The sequence below is a fragment of the Vulpes vulpes genome, chromosome 12 (assembly GCF_048418805.1).
Source record: "Vulpes vulpes isolate BD-2025 chromosome 12, VulVul3, whole genome shotgun sequence".
In the NCBI taxonomy this organism is placed as follows: Eukaryota; Metazoa; Chordata; class Mammalia; order Carnivora; family Canidae; genus Vulpes; species Vulpes vulpes.
The window spans coordinates 132,742,944-132,758,453 of NC_132791.1; the positions used below are offsets into that span (position 1 = coordinate 132,742,944).

Genomic DNA, 15,510 nt, shown 5'->3' on the forward strand with positions numbered 1-15,510 from the left:
CTCCGAGCCTCTTCTCGGTAGTACCTCGGGCCCCGCTCTTCCGGCCCCCACACGGGCATGCTGGGAGTCGTAGTCCTCTGCTGAGGCAGCGGCGGCCGTCGTGATGTCATCGGCGGGCGCCGCGGCGCGCGGCAGGAAGCGGCAAACACGCGCGGGCCGTCGGCTGCCGGGGCGCTGGCGTCCTGTCGCGGCGGCCGCCCGACATGCCCGAGGAGGCTGGCTTCCCGCCGGCCAAGAGGTTCCGGCCCGGCTGCGGGCCCCCGGGGGGGCGCGTGCTGATGTTGCTGACCGCGGGCGGCGGCAGCGGGGGCCGGAGGCAGCAGCCGGCCCTGGCCCAGCCCGCGGCCAGCCCGTACCCCGAGGCGGTGGAGCGGCAGCGCCGGAGCCTGCCCATCTTCCCGGCGCGGGGGCAGCTGCTGGCCCAGCTCCGCAACCTGGACAGCGCCGTCCTCATCGGTGAGTGGGCGCGCCGCCTCCTCTGCCCGGACCGCCAACCTCAGCCCGCCGCCCCCAGCCCCGCAGCCGCGGTACCGGGGGGACAAAGGGCCCGGGAGGGAGGGGAGCCGCCCGGAGGTGTGAACCCGGCGGGTCCCACGCGAATTAAGAGGCAGGCTTAAGGGTCGGGGGCTCGATCTGCATCCAGCCGGGGGTTGGGTGGGACGGGCTGGCGGGGGCGGGGGGGGGGAGTTCAGAGAAGAAGGAGACCCAGGAGGGCGCAGATAGTGGAGTAGAGTCGCAGGGAGAAGGAAGAGTGAACAGGTGCAGTAGTGAGGCCCCATCCAGAAACTTAAGTAGTGTGTGTGTCGTCGTCCCCCCCTTCGTGGGTGTGAGGCCCTGGGTGTTGGTGCCTAGGTCCTCCTTGTGGAGCCCACTGAGCGCCTCCACAGAGCTTGGGGGAAGTAGGAGGTGAGGGAAGGAAGGTGGTGAGAGCAGGCTCCTGCAGGGGGGAAACGGAAGGAGGTTGAGGAGTTTGCAGGTGCTCCCTGGTTGAGGAGGAAGAGCCCAGGAGAGACCGAGGCTGGAATACAGCACAGATTGGGGGGCACTTGGAAACGGGGTAGATGGGAGCTGGCCTGAAGGAGGAGGGACATCCTGGAGGCTAGGGCTGGCCAAAGGAGGTGAGCGTGGGTGTGGCTAGGGAGAAGTTTGTAGGGGAGGGAGAGGGAGAGGGAGAGGACATTTGAGGACTTCACATCTGTGGAATAGGTGCAGGACATCTGCTGAGAATGGGAGTCACAGGGCCTCAGGCCCTTGGGGGAGGATGGGACAGGGCCAGGCTGCAGAACCTGCAGACCACAGGATCGGTGGTTGTGCTGGCGTCCAGGTGCACTGACTGCACCACAGACTCACTCTTCATCTGCATGATGGGCTGTGCTGCTTTAGCAATGCCCAGTAGTCTGATGTAGGAGCAGGAGATGGACAGGAAGACATGGACCCACACTTGGGGTTTTCTCAGGTGGACTCAGCAGGACTGCAGCAGAATCGTCACATTCTCAATCTGCGATTCTTGGCTGGGTCAGGAAGGATGAGCAGAGAGAGAAATGCAGCAATAATGAGATTTAGGACTCTAAGGTCAGAGAAGCTTAGTGGTAGCCCAAGTGGAAGGATATCCAGGTTTGCTGAGTTCTTTGTTCTACTTAGGGACAGGTAGAGGAAGCCAGCAAGTGGGAAACCATACTGGGTGCTAACTGTATGCAGGATGTTCAAGGTCACAGAAGGGATGGACCTTCCCTGCCCCACCCTGAGGTGGAGGTGGGGGTCTGTGGTCATGCAGACAGTTTAAGGTGGATGGACGAGGGACCAGGAATGCTCCAGGGAGAGAGCTGGAGTCTGACATCCTGTAGGGTGTGCTGGACAGACCCGGCAATGGTAGATGTGTCCCAAAACGTGGGCCAGGGGAGGTCGGAAGGGAAGAGCAGCATCTGGGGCCATGTGAGTAGGCGCCTTCCCATCTCATTTATTGTCTGGAGAAGTAACCATTTTATGTAACAGTTATATTTCCTTGGTTACCTATTATTGAACATTTATATTGTTTCCAGTTGTTTGCTTCCTAGAACAAAGTGGAGAAACGGTCTCTGAAGCTACATCTCTAATTATTTCCTCAGAACCAATTCCTGTACCTGGAATTGTGGGTGGAGGGTATAAACATTTTAAAGATGTTTCTGATACAATTTGGCCTCCTGAGAAGGAACTCCAGTGATACTTCCCCAGGATACTCCTCCAGCCGTACCTCAGTCCCGTTTTCCTGGGATTTTATCAACTTGGAGTATTTTCTTCTATATTTTCCTCCTGATTTTGGTGAATTGGTGTTAATTTGCATGTAAGTGAGACATGTTTTCTTTATCAGGAGAAACGGGCTCCGGGAAGACAACGCAGCTCCCACAGTACCTCTATGAAGGGGGGATTGGCCGCCAGGGCGTCATAGCCGTGACCCAGCCTCGCCGAGTGGCTGCCATCTCTCTGGCCACTCGAGTCTCTGATGAGAAGAGAACAGAGCTCGGGAAGCTGGTACCTCACCGCCCCCTGCACTGACAGTCCACCCTCTCATCTGCATGATGCTTTCTAGAGCAGTGCTCCCCAACGGAGGGAAGCTATCTCACCCCGATCACTTAGGCCCATCTGAGTCTTACCCGTTTCCTCAGACATCAGATGTCTGTGCCGTTTGCTTTGCTTTCAGTCTGTTGGAAAGTTGGACAAATTAGGTGTTTCCCTCAAGCATCCTTAAGGCTCCAGTAACCTGTGTTCAGTCAGATCCATAAATACATCTAGGAAATCACAGACACATCTCTAGCATACGCAGCTCTGTGTGTTCATGCGCTTCATGTTGAAACATCTCAGACATCCTATGTGCTCGTAGCTTCACTTTAACTTACTAAGTAGCTGAGGCAGGAGTCTAGGTCTTAATTCTCCACAAGACTTACAGTCGTTGCAGTTCCCAGGCCACGTCCACTACCTGTGTGCACCCAAGGGAGCAGGGCTGGGCAGTGCTGGCTCATCCCCGAGAGGGCACAAGTGCTCACACAGCGCCGGTTTCCTGGTGGGCTTGCCCGGTGCTGACTGAACAAGGGGTTCCTCACACAGGTGGGCTACACGGTGCGCTTCGACGACGTCAGCTCAGAAGACACCAGGATCAAGTTCCTGACGGACGGCATGCTGCTGCGAGAAGCAATCTCCGACTCGTTGCTGCGGAAGTACAGCTGCATCATTCTGGATGAAGCCCACGAACGGACTGTGCACACCGACGTGCTCTTTGGAGTGGTGAAAGCTGCGCAGAGGAGGAGAAAGGAGCTGCGGAAACTGCCCCTCAAGGTAGCTGTAGCCTGGGTCCCTTCCCCTGCCTGGTGTGGTGTCCACTCTGCCTCTGGACAGGCCATGCCCGGGCCTCACCGTCTGCTCTTGGGGCTGGGGAGGGACCTGGAAACCCAGGCCCCATCTGGCTCTCCCACCATCTTCCTCTGGCCCGTCCACAGGTTATCGTAATGTCCGCTACGATGGATGTGGACCTGTTCTCTCAGTATTTCAACGGAGCGTCCGTCCTCTATCTGGAGGGTCGACAGCATCCCATCCAGGTGTTTTACACCAAACAGCCTCAGCAGGATTACTTGCATGCCGCTCTCGTCTCCGTCTTCCAGATCCACCAGGTATGAGCTGGGCGCCGGTGGCCGCAGAGGCCTGGCTGACCTTGCGGTGGGTGGCGCGTTCAGCCTTGAGAAGACACGCTGCCGACCCAAGTGCCCGGTGAGCTGTGCCTTGGACATGAGGTGGTGGGTCTGGCTTTTTATTTTTTATGGCATCTCTCAGTATCTCTAAGAAGAAAAGTAATTCAGCTCTGAGCAGCGTCATGTCTCAGTTGAGCCAGGAGACCTTACGTCAGCACAGACAGTGTCTGGTTGTAAATCCCAGCAGGAACCCACACGGTGCTGCCCCCAAGCAAGCCTTGTGAGGTGCTGTGTCCTCTGCGCTTTGCTCCCTCGTTTAAAAAAGTTGGCCTTGACCCAATACTGAGTGCTCCTTTAGAGTTTTTGGCTTTTTGAGAAAAACTGAATTAGAGAAACATTTCAAAATCTTTTCTCATTATACTAAATGTTTACTTAAAAGTTCGATTAAATCCCATTTTTGTTGACCTTATAAAATGGACTATGTGTACCTTCTGGTTAACTTTCTGAAGAAATTCAGAGGCAAGTTTTTAAGAAGTCATTTTTATTTTAATCTAAGTGGTAAGTGCATAAAGTTTAAAAAGGCAAGTAGTTGGTTCTATAAGGATGATAAAAACCAGTGATTGGGGCACCTGGGCCACTGAGTCAGTTAAGCATCCGACTCTTGATTTCAGCTCAGACTCAAGACATTGAGCCCCATGGGCTGCCTGCTCAGCGGGGAGCCTGCTTCTCCCTCTCCCTCTGCCCCCCCAGCCCCTGCTTGCTCTCACACGTTCTCTGTCTCTCTCTGTCTCTCTCTCTCTCTCTCTCAAATAAATAAATACATCTTTAAAATCCCAACAGCCGCTTTTACTTCCATGTTCCCGATCCCGTTGTTTACAGTGACATTGTTCACTGTCCTAGCTGCTTTCTCTGGACTCTAGTGTTTCCAGCATCACCTGCCAGCACTGCTGGTCTTGGGCAGTGTCTGTTCCTGCTGCGGCAGGTGGGGATTCACACTTATCTCCCTCTGGCCTCTCAACATAGACGTATATCATGGTTCCAAGGCCCAGATCAGTACTGCAGCCTTAAAACCCGACATTGCCAGCACAGTCCATCCCAGTGCCTCGTGCCTTGTACGACATGGCTGCACGAGTTTCCTGTGTGCCCATTGCTAGCTTTCTCCCAAGTGCCAACACCTACCATCTGCCAATCATGAATATTTTTCATGTGTTTAAGCACACTCCCCTTTTCCCCGGAGCAACTCATGCTGCCTTCTGCTCAAGGCAGGTGGCTTCTGTGCCCTGTCTGGACTCTTCCCATTGGCCATGCTTCTAGGTAGAATCTCATTCCGCCTCCCATGTCCTCCCAGCCTCCCACCGGTGGGGTGGAGGACAGCAGCGGGGGTTGGCCACGCCACCCTTGGGTTCCCCCTCCCCTGACCCACCCATGCCTCACTCGGGTCGTCTCCAACGGGCCTGTGTCTTGCCTCCTTAGGCCCTCCAGACCACGCCCAGGCTGGAGTACCCTCTGCCTGGTCCTTCACTCCTCGCCTCTCCACTCTCAAAACGGGTCCAAACTTCCAATCCCTTTTCTCGTCTGCTGCCTCTGTTGCTCTGGGCTTAGCACTCCACTGCCATTTAGATGGAGGCAAGTGCTCGCTCCTGCGGCACATAATGCCAGATGCAGGAAGGGCTTCACCTGCCAGAAGCAGATGAGGTCAGGATGGTTCCTGAGTGGTGGCTCTGAGGAGCGTGACTGACGAGGTTCTGACTGTTGTAGATTTTTCCACCTATGTGTGCTTGTGAACACATGTGCATGCATATCTACACATAGACACATGCACGTGTGTGTTTATTAACATTAAACGTCATTTGTAGTTGTCTTGTCACTCAACCCCTTGGCCAATGAAGATAATGTGAACAGACCACAAGGAAGGGTAGGTGTGCGAGTACGTCATTAATGCTGGGGTGTTCCTCAGCTTGCAAACAGCAAGAGCCCAGTTAGTTTCAGGGTCTAAGCACTGGGGTCAACGCAGCAGGATTTTTTTTTTAATTTACTTATTTGAGAGAGAGAGCACGCAGGGGAAGGGGCAGGGAGCAGGAGAGTCTCCAGCCGATATGGGGCTTAATCCCATGGCCTTGAGACTGTGACCTGAGCCAAAATCAAGAGTCAGATGCCTACCAACTGAGCCCCCCCCAGGGCATGATTTTTGGGGTGTGTGCCAGTGCTTTAGTGGCATCGTTTCATGAGGCCTCTTCTTCCATTGTGACAACTCCTTCCCATTCCCACGGGCCACGGTCTCCCCAGCTGGCTTCTGTCCCACTGGTTGCATCTTTCCAGATGTCTAAAGAGGGAGAAGGGAGCTTTGTGCAGATTTTATTTGCTTGGTTTGCTTTCGTGGTATTATTCTCGTTGCAAAAGCAGTCTGGTGGTCTTCCTTCAACGTTTCCTTAATTCGCTTTTAAACTGGCTGGCTAACTCCCTCAAGTGCCAGCTCTGAGCACCGTCAGCGAGGGCTTTCTCCCCAGGGGAGACACCTCATTTAGGCCCATTTACCTCTCTGCCGTTAAGAAAATAACTTCAGGAGGCTTTGACAGTGACTAGTAATGCCGTGCTTCCCTTCTCTAGGAGGCCCCGTCTTCTCAGGACATCCTGGTGTTCCTCACTGGGCAGGAGGAGATCGAAGCCGTGAGCAAGACCTGCCGGGATATTGCTAAGCACCTCCCAGACGGCTGCCCCTCCATGCTGGTCCTTCCCCTGTATGCCTCCCTACCCTATGCCCAGCAGCTCCGCGTCTTCCAGGGGGCCCCCAAGGTGAGCATGCCCCCGTCCCCAGGCACCTGTGGGCGGGATGCTCAGGTACCAGGTGCAGTAGCTGAAAAACTGTAGGAATAGAAGATAGAGTCCCAGACAGAGCTCCCTGCCTTGGTGAGAACAGGGTGGGGGAATAGTTGGTGGAGTCGGGTGGGCAGAGGCAGTAAGCGGAAGGTGTCTGGCACCGACCCACCATGTTCGCCCCCCACACCATGTCTTGTGTGCGTGGTCCATCCAGGCACCGTGTATACACCATGGGCTCACGGCCTCGCCCTCTAAAGAACCGGCAAGGTAGGTGGCGGTCCCATCTTCCCATCTTGTAAACACGAAGGCCCTGAGAGGAGAAGCAGTGGTGCTCAGGGAGTGCCCAGCAGGGCTGGGGGTCCTGCACACACCTGCCTGTTCCCTGCCTCTCATCACTTCAGCATAAGCCTTCAAGACGGTAACCTCACCCCGCCAGCCACCCGATGTAATTACACCCATCAGTATTAGGAGCTCTAATAATGAGGTCATCGTTTCTCGATCGCAAGTGGGTTGTGGAAATGCACTGTGAGGAATATGTTCTGAGGTTTCTGAATTGCATGTGTCCTATGGTTTTTGGCTTCTCTCTCTTACCAGGGCTGTCGGAAAGTGATCATTGCGACCAACATTGCTGAGACGTCCATAACCATTACGGGAATAAAATACGTAGTTGACACAGGCATGGTCAAAGCAAAGAAGTATAACCCTGGTGAGAATCTAGCCACGAGTGCTTCTTCTCTGGGCGGCGAGCCCCAAAGCCTCTCCCAGTGAGCGCTTCCTTCTCTGACTCGCAGAGACTGACCAGGGGCCGGGGTGGAATATGGGCAGTGGGAGCAAGGCTGAGGCAGAGTGGGACGGGGCCCATTCACCGGCCTAAGAACAAGGGCCAGGCCTGGCCGGAGGACCAAGAGCCCATCAGCAGCCAGGAGAGGGGCTGTGTAGCCAGGGACACCTGGCTCTCACCACAGTGAGAGCTTTCTAGACGTGACATAGGAGCTGCAGGTGTCCCAGGAAACTTCCCTGGGCTGGGGCAAGGCCCGCTGATCCCTGAGGTAGCGTGTGGAAGGCCCTGTTCACCTGCACCTGGCCCAGAGCACACCTTCACCCAGGACACCCCTGGGAGCAGTGCCATCACACCCATCTCCCTCCTGGAGCAGAGCCAGGGGTGCAGTGTAGGCACTGAGGCCAGGACCTTGAGGAGCAGCCATCCTGGCTTCCTGGACACCGGGTGTTGGCACTGAAGAGCCCCATGGCCTGGGCAGCCCTTGGCCCTGGGCAGAGCGGTGTGGCTGTGGCCCTGCAGTCTCTGTGGAACCTGCGGCTGTTCTCCTGGCCCCAGCTGTCAGCAAGCAGGCTTCCTGGCATCCCAGCAACACCACTCACTCTGTCTCAGCCCTTGCCACTGGTTTTGTGCCTTCCAATTCAGCCCCGATGTTTCTGGGCTCCTGGGTTGCAGGAAGGATCACTGCATTGTCGTCCATGCCGTGGAAACCACTAGTTCATAGTTGGGGGCGAAGTGCTCACACAGTCCCTTCTCCCTGCAGACAGCGGCCTGGAGGTGCTGGCCATACAGCGTGTGTCCAAGACGCAGGCGTGGCAGCGTGCAGGCCGGGCTGGCCGAGAGGACAGTGGCATCTGTTACCGGCTCTACACAGAGAATGAGTTTGAGAAGTTTGAGAAGATGACGGTGCCAGAGATCCAGAGGTAGGCCTGTGGTGCCCCCGAGATGCTCTCGCTCCTTTTGCCTGAGCTGGAGGATGAGAAGCAGGTGCACCAGCCACGTCTCTGCTCCTCACAGGTGTAACCTGGCCAGCGTGCTGCTGCAGCTCCTTGCAATGAAAGTCCCCAACGTGCTCACCTTCGACTTTATGTCCAAGCCCTCTCCAGGTAGGCAGCATCTCCAGTGGAGCAGTGGGGGCCTGGGTGGATAAGGACCGACAAAGGGTTGGGCTCCCCAAAAAGCATTTGGGGATCTCTTGTCTGGTTCCCTGGTGTGTGACCTCAGCTGGAGGAGGGGCACCTGAGAGCCCCGAGGGTGGATTCTGTGGCCAGAGCTGCTGGTGTCCCTCCCAGTCAGCCGGGCGGCCCCTCCTGGACTGGTTGCCAGTCCCTGATCCTCTGCAGCAGCCCAAGTGCAGGGCACGTGCAGTCTGGTTTGTTGGCCAGTGATTCTTCCAGGACCTTCCTTCTGTTCAGCCCGTTTCGTATGGTTCATTTGTGTTGATGTCCGTCCTTACCCAATGCTGTTCCCATCTGAATAAACCAAGCTCAGACGTCCCTTTGCCGACGGAGACCGTGCACCTTGCTCTTTCCCCCCGACGTATCTTGCACATTGTTTTCTCTCATCATGTATCTATTCTGTCCTCAGAAATACTGCTTTATTCTTTAGTGGGTGATGCATGGATGTGGTCGAGAGTGAGAAAGTGAAGGAGCGAAACAGGAAACGTTTCTCAGCAGGGGCCTCTGAGGGCCAGATTCCAGGTCCCCGCAGGGCCACAAGTGCGTCTGTGCATGGGTTTCTCATGTGTGATGCAGGCTGGTCATAGGCCATTGCCCTAGCTGGTGACAGCCCTGGCAGCTCTGCTCTGGGGACCATGGTTTGATGCAGAGCCACCTGCTCCCTGAAGCTCAGGACCAGTTGCGACCCCCCCCCCCCCCCACTCTGGGGTTTTTTGCTCCTCACAACTCTGTTTCTGTAGATCACATGCAGGCAGCTGTGGCCCAGCTAGACCTGTTAGGTGCTCTTGAACGGAAGGACAACCAACTCACTCTGACTCCCATTGGAAGGAAGATGGCAGCTTTCCCTTTAGAGCCCAAATTTGCCAAAGTAAGTCATCCATACCCTTGGTGTCCCCTCTGTTCCTGCATGGCCCACTGTCCCCCGGGGCCTCCGCTCCACTGGAGGAACTGGCGTCCCTACCATGTGTCCAATACAGGCTCAGGCTCTTACTAAGTGTGAACCCTCCCCATGGGGAATGCAGGAGCACGGGCGCTGTCGGGTCCTAGAGAACAGGATGCGAACACGACCCGAGTGGCCATCCGAGACCACACAAGCAGGACAGGCAGGGGCTGTGCTCAGAAGCCAGGAGAGAGGCTGGCGCCCACATTTGCATTCCCATCTGCAGACCATCCTCCTGTCCCCGAAGTTCCACTGCACTGAGGAGATCCTGACCATCGTCTCCCTACTATCTGTGGACAGCGTGCTGTACAACCCTCCCTCCCGGAGGGACGAAGTGCAGACCATGCGGAAGAAGTTCCTGTCCAGTGAGGGGGACCACATCACACTGCTCAACATCTACCGCACCTTCAAGAGCCTTGGTGGGGATAAGGTACTGGCTCTCCTTCCCTCTCGGTGGCGCCTCCTCCCCACCTGAGCACAGGTCTGAGCACTTGTCTCCCTTGTGGTGGACAAGAACAAGAGGGTGCGGGGGCATCAGTGGACAGCGGCCACTTGTGCTCCACTTGTCCTCAGTGGGGTAGAGGCCCTCGAGTTGGTGGCCGAGCTTCTCAGCTACAAGATGAGCTTTTTCCACCTGCCCTGGCCTTTCTTCATAGTCATGTTTGCTTAAGTGATGATTCCGTTGCCCAGACCTGGATGGAAAGGGCATCTAGGATGCCCTGCTGTCTGATAGCAGAGCTTCTGGGAAATCCCTCGTCCACCGAAGCAGTATGAAGTGAACAAGCAGTTCTCATTAGTTCATGGGGAAATGTTTTTTTGCGTTTCCAGACCCCAAACATAACTTCTTTTAGGTTTTTCTGATACCTTAGGTCACACGTTCCTAAGAATTCTACAAAATAGATGCAGTTGTAGCCTAGCTGTTCCCCCGTGGTGGCTTGATGTGGGAGGGTCGAGCGTGGCTCCGAGGTCTGGGCAGCTCTAGGGAAGAGGCCTGGCCGCCTTTTGTGGGGCTCACAGCAGAACGCACAATGAATGCTCCTTGTGCTTTTTCTCCTTTACCATAAAAGCAAAAATCTGACTGTGCTCATTGCCATGAGCAAAATAACGTAAGTCCTCCCTCCAAATGAGGTGGCCTGACACACGTGTGCATTTCTTTGGTTCATCCATTAACCCACACGTGGGCCTGTGTGCGCTTCAGTGGCGTATTGTGATGCAGTCCGTTCTCAAAAAAAGCCACTACAGTCTCATGGTTGTAAACGTTCTGCTTTATTTGCCGGAGTTTATTTTTAAGGAAACAGAATGCTGCTGTACATACAGCAAAAACCCTGATCTGCTGGTTCTTAGGCCTCCCCTTGCGTGTGGCCGCTGTCCTGAGGTTGGCCTGCGGGCACCTGACGACCCTTGTGGCACCATTACTGTGACCTGAGAGCACGGTGTTTTCCGGAACATGTGCTCGGAGGGGAGCGTTGGTTGGTGTGGGGCCGGTACCCGCCACTTGCCACCCGCCACCGGCAGCCCTGCCATTTCCCGTCCCCCACCCCAGCGGTGGAGAAGACGATGGAGAAGCCATCCCACACCAGTGGTCCCGCCGGCCCCACTGGCCCCTGGACAACCGTGTGCCACGTTGCTGGAGATGAAACCCTCTGGCGTCTGTTACCCTCAACTGCTTTGCCATGAGCCCCCAGGCCAAGCACCCTTGCAGACCTTTGTGGGACATTCATGCTGCGCCATGTCAATTGTGTGCTCACGGCCTTGTCCGTTTTCCTGCCAAGTTGTCAGACGCGTAGGAGGGATCCATGTACCCTGGGGGCAGTTGTACCCCCATGTACCCGCATCTGTAGCTTTTCCCTGGCGACTTCACATAAGGGAATTTGTTCTACAGTTTCATATTTAAGCACCGGTCCTGCCCAGTGGGGGGGCTAGACCTCAACCCTGACCCCCAGGGTTGCGCTCCCCCAGTGAGCCAGCACCCTCCCTGCATGAGGGAATGTTCCTCTTGGAAGGGGCTATTTCCGGTTTCCCCTTATAGTGCGTGCTTTCTGGGAGAAAGCGGTTTTCCTATATTTATTTCTGGCCACTGAAGTTCCCTCTCGGGATTCAGCTCTTGTCACGGTGACGTCACTCATCTGCAGAAGTGATGGCATGGTGAGAGCGGATTTTCTCCTGCACAGGACTGGTGCAGAGAGAATTTCGTCAACAGCAGGAACATGATGCTGGCGGCTGAAGTCAGGGCGCAGCTAAGGGACATCTGCCTGAAGGTACCTGCACCCTGGAGTCTCCGCACCACCTCGCAGGCCTCGCCCCAGGTCCCCCTCTCTCCCTAGGGCTCTGGGCTATTTCTACTTCATAGACATGAAGTTCAGATAAATTACCAGGAACTCAGTTTGAATTGCAGCCAGAGGGCAAGGAGCTGGCAGCCTGCAAGGAGAGGCCCCCAGTGAGCTGCAGGCCTTGCTGGCTCCCCAGAGGTGGTGAGAGCAGAGCAGAGGGTCCCCATCAGGCGGGGACCAGCACGTTACCAAGAACAAAACCCCAGGAGCCATCTTAAAGGGAAAAGTGAGGGTAGAGAAGTTTCTTGGGGAGACTGAGGACCCCACAGGAGCCAGGGCCTCTCCAGCCGCTCTCTGCAGGCCCTTCTTACTCCCACCTCCTCTTGGAGGGATTGCTTCCCCCCATTCTCTCTCCTGGGGGAGCCGCAGAAAGTGGTCAGTTTCCTGAGTTCCACTCCAGCTCCCCGAGGAGGGGTCAAGCAGGCGCCCAGCGTGTCCTCGGGGCTTGAGGAGGCTGACTCAGGCCTGGGCTGAGGGGCCTTGAGTGGGATCGGGCTGGGTTGGGGCTCAGGGAGGACTGGGGACTGGCACCCCAGAATCGAAAGGTGAATTTGGCTGTGGTGGGAGAGAGCGGAAAGGCCCCACCCCCTGGGCTGGGCTGGCCATCCCCCTCCTCTCGCTCCCCACCCCCCCCCCACCCCCCGCTGGGCCACTTGCTTCTTCTGACAAAGCTTCTTCCTGTGCAGATGTCCATGCCTATGGTGTCCTGCCGTGGGGACGTGGAGAGCATCCGCCGCTGCCTGGCGCACAGCCTGTTCATGAGCGCGGCTGAGCTGCAGCCCGATGGCACATACACCACCACAGACAGCCGCCAGCCCGTGGCCATCCACCCCTCGTCCGCTCTCTTCCACTGCAGGCCGGCCTGTGTCGTGTACACCGAGCTGCTCCACACCAGCAAGTGCTACATGCGGGACCTCTGCGTGGTGGCTGCCGAGTGGCTGTACGAGGCCGCCCCCGACTACTTTCGGAGGAAGCTGAGGGCCACCCGGGACTGAGTGGCCTGACTGTGGGCCTGGAAGTGTCTTTGCTTCCCACCCTTAGGGTTAGTGGGTGGAATCCGCTTTGCGGGGCAACTCTGGGGACTCTCCTGTTCACCCCCTCCCCTTCCCCAGCAGCCCCTCCCCTGCCCAGGGCGTAGCAGTAGCAGTACCTGCTGGGGCATGGACACACCCGGAGTCCAGGGAGCCATGCGGCCACACCGGCTGTGCCCAGCTTCTCCGTGAGACCCCGAGGCCTTGGGATGGGGGGATTTCCTGGGAGGGGCCCTAGGCGGTTGCGAAGCTCAGGTGTCATCCTTGGATTTGCCCTCACGTCTGTGCAAGTCTGTGGTCTCTTCCCTCCTGAACCTCATACCCCAAGGGGCCGACCTCCTTACCATGTTCATCTCCAACATGGGGGGACAGTGGAGGAGCACCTCTGTGGCCCACCCCCAACTGGGCTTTCAGGGCATGTGCATGTTTCTGGGAATGTTGACTTATAGCTCCCAGATCAGGTCCAGTATAGATTGGGAAACTGACTTTGTGGCCGCGGCCACTGGCTGCTTTTCTCTCCAGCCGGGCACTAGAGGCCCTGGCAGTAGAACTGGGCACAAGGGGCACGAGGAGGAAACCGCCTCTCCTGGCTATTGGGGCTGCTAGAGGGGGGAGAGGCAAAGGGCCTGTGACCCAGCCTCACCTGGGGCCCCACTCACCTCACCTGGCAGTTCCACCTGCCCCACCTCTTGGGGCTGTGCTCTTGTGTCTCATTTGTTGTCTCTACTCTCCTCCCAGAGGCCGGGGGGTGGGGGGGGGACTGGGCAGCAGCTCTGCTCCTTCCTGCCTGTGCTCACCCCCACCCCTGCCCCAGTTCCCACCTGTCAGGCAGTCCCACAGTCCCTTCCTGGTGTCGTGTTCGGAGGAGGAAAGACACAGCAAAGTTTCCTCTTCACTATTTAATCACCAAAAGCAAGTCCTCTTTTCCCAAGATTGCTTTGCCCTCAAAGAAGCTGGTTTTTCATTGGGCTTCACGAGTCTGAAGGCAGATATGCAGTATTTCCATCATTTCTTGCAAAGTGCACCATGTGGTTTCTGAGCCAGGGCCACACTACCTGACACACTCCGCCAAGCCCGCTGGCCTCACCTAGGCACAAACCTCACCTGGACGCAGGCCCATGTCGGAGGTGTCCAGCTGGCACTCCAACCTCCAGCATCCGGCCAGGGCAAGGGCAGACTGGGCACGGGACACCCCATTATACCGACTTCTCCGACCTCGCTGGCCCTTAGACCACCTGTTCCTTACAGTTGCTGACTCTGATGAGTTTTTCAGAAAATTTTGTAAGTGTATTTTTCTCATTTCTTAATAGAGGCCTAGGATGTTCAGCCTGACAGGGAGTGGGGGGAACTATTGTATTTTAATGTGATTCATGCTGGTTAATGGGAGAGGACTGTTCGCTTGTTCCTGGAGGGAGTGCCAGGCAGGTGGGCGCCGTTCAGACTGAGCTTATCCTGCTTCAGGACCTGTTCCAGCAGGGCTTCAGGCTGAATCATTTCCAGAAAGTTTTAATGTTTCTCTGCAGAAATATGTTGGTTGCTGGAACATTCTGGCAGAGTTTTGATACAGTAGTTTTTTTATTGGGTTTTTAAACAAGGTAATTTTTAACCTAGCTGCTCAGGGATTGAATCAGATTGGAAAACCCATTCTGACTACATATTACTACAAAGAAATACCCGGCCGTTTGGAGCTGCGGGGGACACGTTTCTTAACAATGATGACAATGCAGCGCCACCTACAAGCTCGTGTCATTAGCTGGGCCAGACCTCTGAGATGAGACACAACCACCTCCTTTCCAGCCTGTTGCATCTCTGGATGAATCACCAGCTCCCCGAGCAGCTCCTGGAGGTGGATGCCCTCCCGGCAACACAGGGTTACTGCAAGGCATGGCTCACTGGCACCCTGGCCCTGATCAAGACCTTACGTGATGCGGCATCTCTGCTGCGTGTGGAGTGGTCCCTTTCTGCTCTGACATGCAGTACTGGGCCCGTCTGTCCGTGTCACACTGCCATCCAGAGGGGTGGACAGGCCAAGCGTGCTGTGGGGTCCTCTAGCCTACCAGGATATGCTGCACCTGTGGGGAAGCAAGGGTTTTACTGCAGTTTGGTTAGAGTACTATAACTCGCAGGAGAAAACCCCATCTTTGTTCAGGTTGACTTTTTTTTTTTTTAAGATTTTATTTATTCATGAGAGACAGAGACCCAGGCAGAGGGAGAAGCAGGCTCCCTGTAGGGATCCCGATGCAGGACTCGATCCCAGGACCCCAGGATCACGCCCTAATCCAAAGGCAGACGCTCAACCACTGAGCCCCCACAGGTGCCTCAGGTTGATGTTTTATTCTGAGAGTCTGTTCTTGCTCAGACAGCTCTACAGTGACAGCAGCTCTTGTATATAATCCTCCAGTTTGCACATGACTGTCATCCATTAAAAGTGAATCTTGTTCATGACGTGTGTGACTCTTGGGTCTCTTTTGTCTGCTGTTTAAAATATACTTCAGAATTAGTCTTTGCCACCCATTCGGGAACATATTTTTTTTTTCCTTTTTAAACTTTTATTTTTTAATTTAAATTGAATTTGCCAACATATAACACTCAGAGCTCATCCCATCAAGTGCCCTCCTTAGTGCCTGTCACCCAGTTACCTATCCCCCCACTCACCACCCCTCCAGCAACCCTTTGGTTTTTTTCCCAGAGTTAGGAGTCTCTCATGGTTTGTCTCTCTAATTTTTCCCACTCAGTTCCTCTCCTTTCCCTTAGAGTCCCTTTCACTACGTCATATA

General features: G+C 55.7%; 1 protein-coding gene across 1 annotated transcript; it reads left to right on the plus strand.

The window, feature by feature from the left end:
• Positions 1-125: 125 nt before the first annotated feature.
• DHX33 (DEAH-box helicase 33) lies at positions 126-15,178 on the plus strand. Its single transcript, XM_026005241.2, has 12 exons — positions 126-456; positions 2,348-2,508; positions 3,082-3,309; positions 3,471-3,641; positions 6,267-6,452; positions 7,071-7,182; positions 8,018-8,177; positions 8,272-8,360; positions 9,173-9,300; positions 9,599-9,802; positions 11,544-11,630; positions 12,389-15,178. The coding sequence occupies exons 1-12, from the start codon at positions 204-206 to the stop codon at positions 12,695-12,697; spliced, it is 2,088 nt and encodes a 695-aa protein (XP_025861026.2). The 5' UTR covers positions 126-203; the 3' UTR covers positions 12,698-15,178.
• Positions 15,179-15,510: the final 332 nt, after the last annotated feature.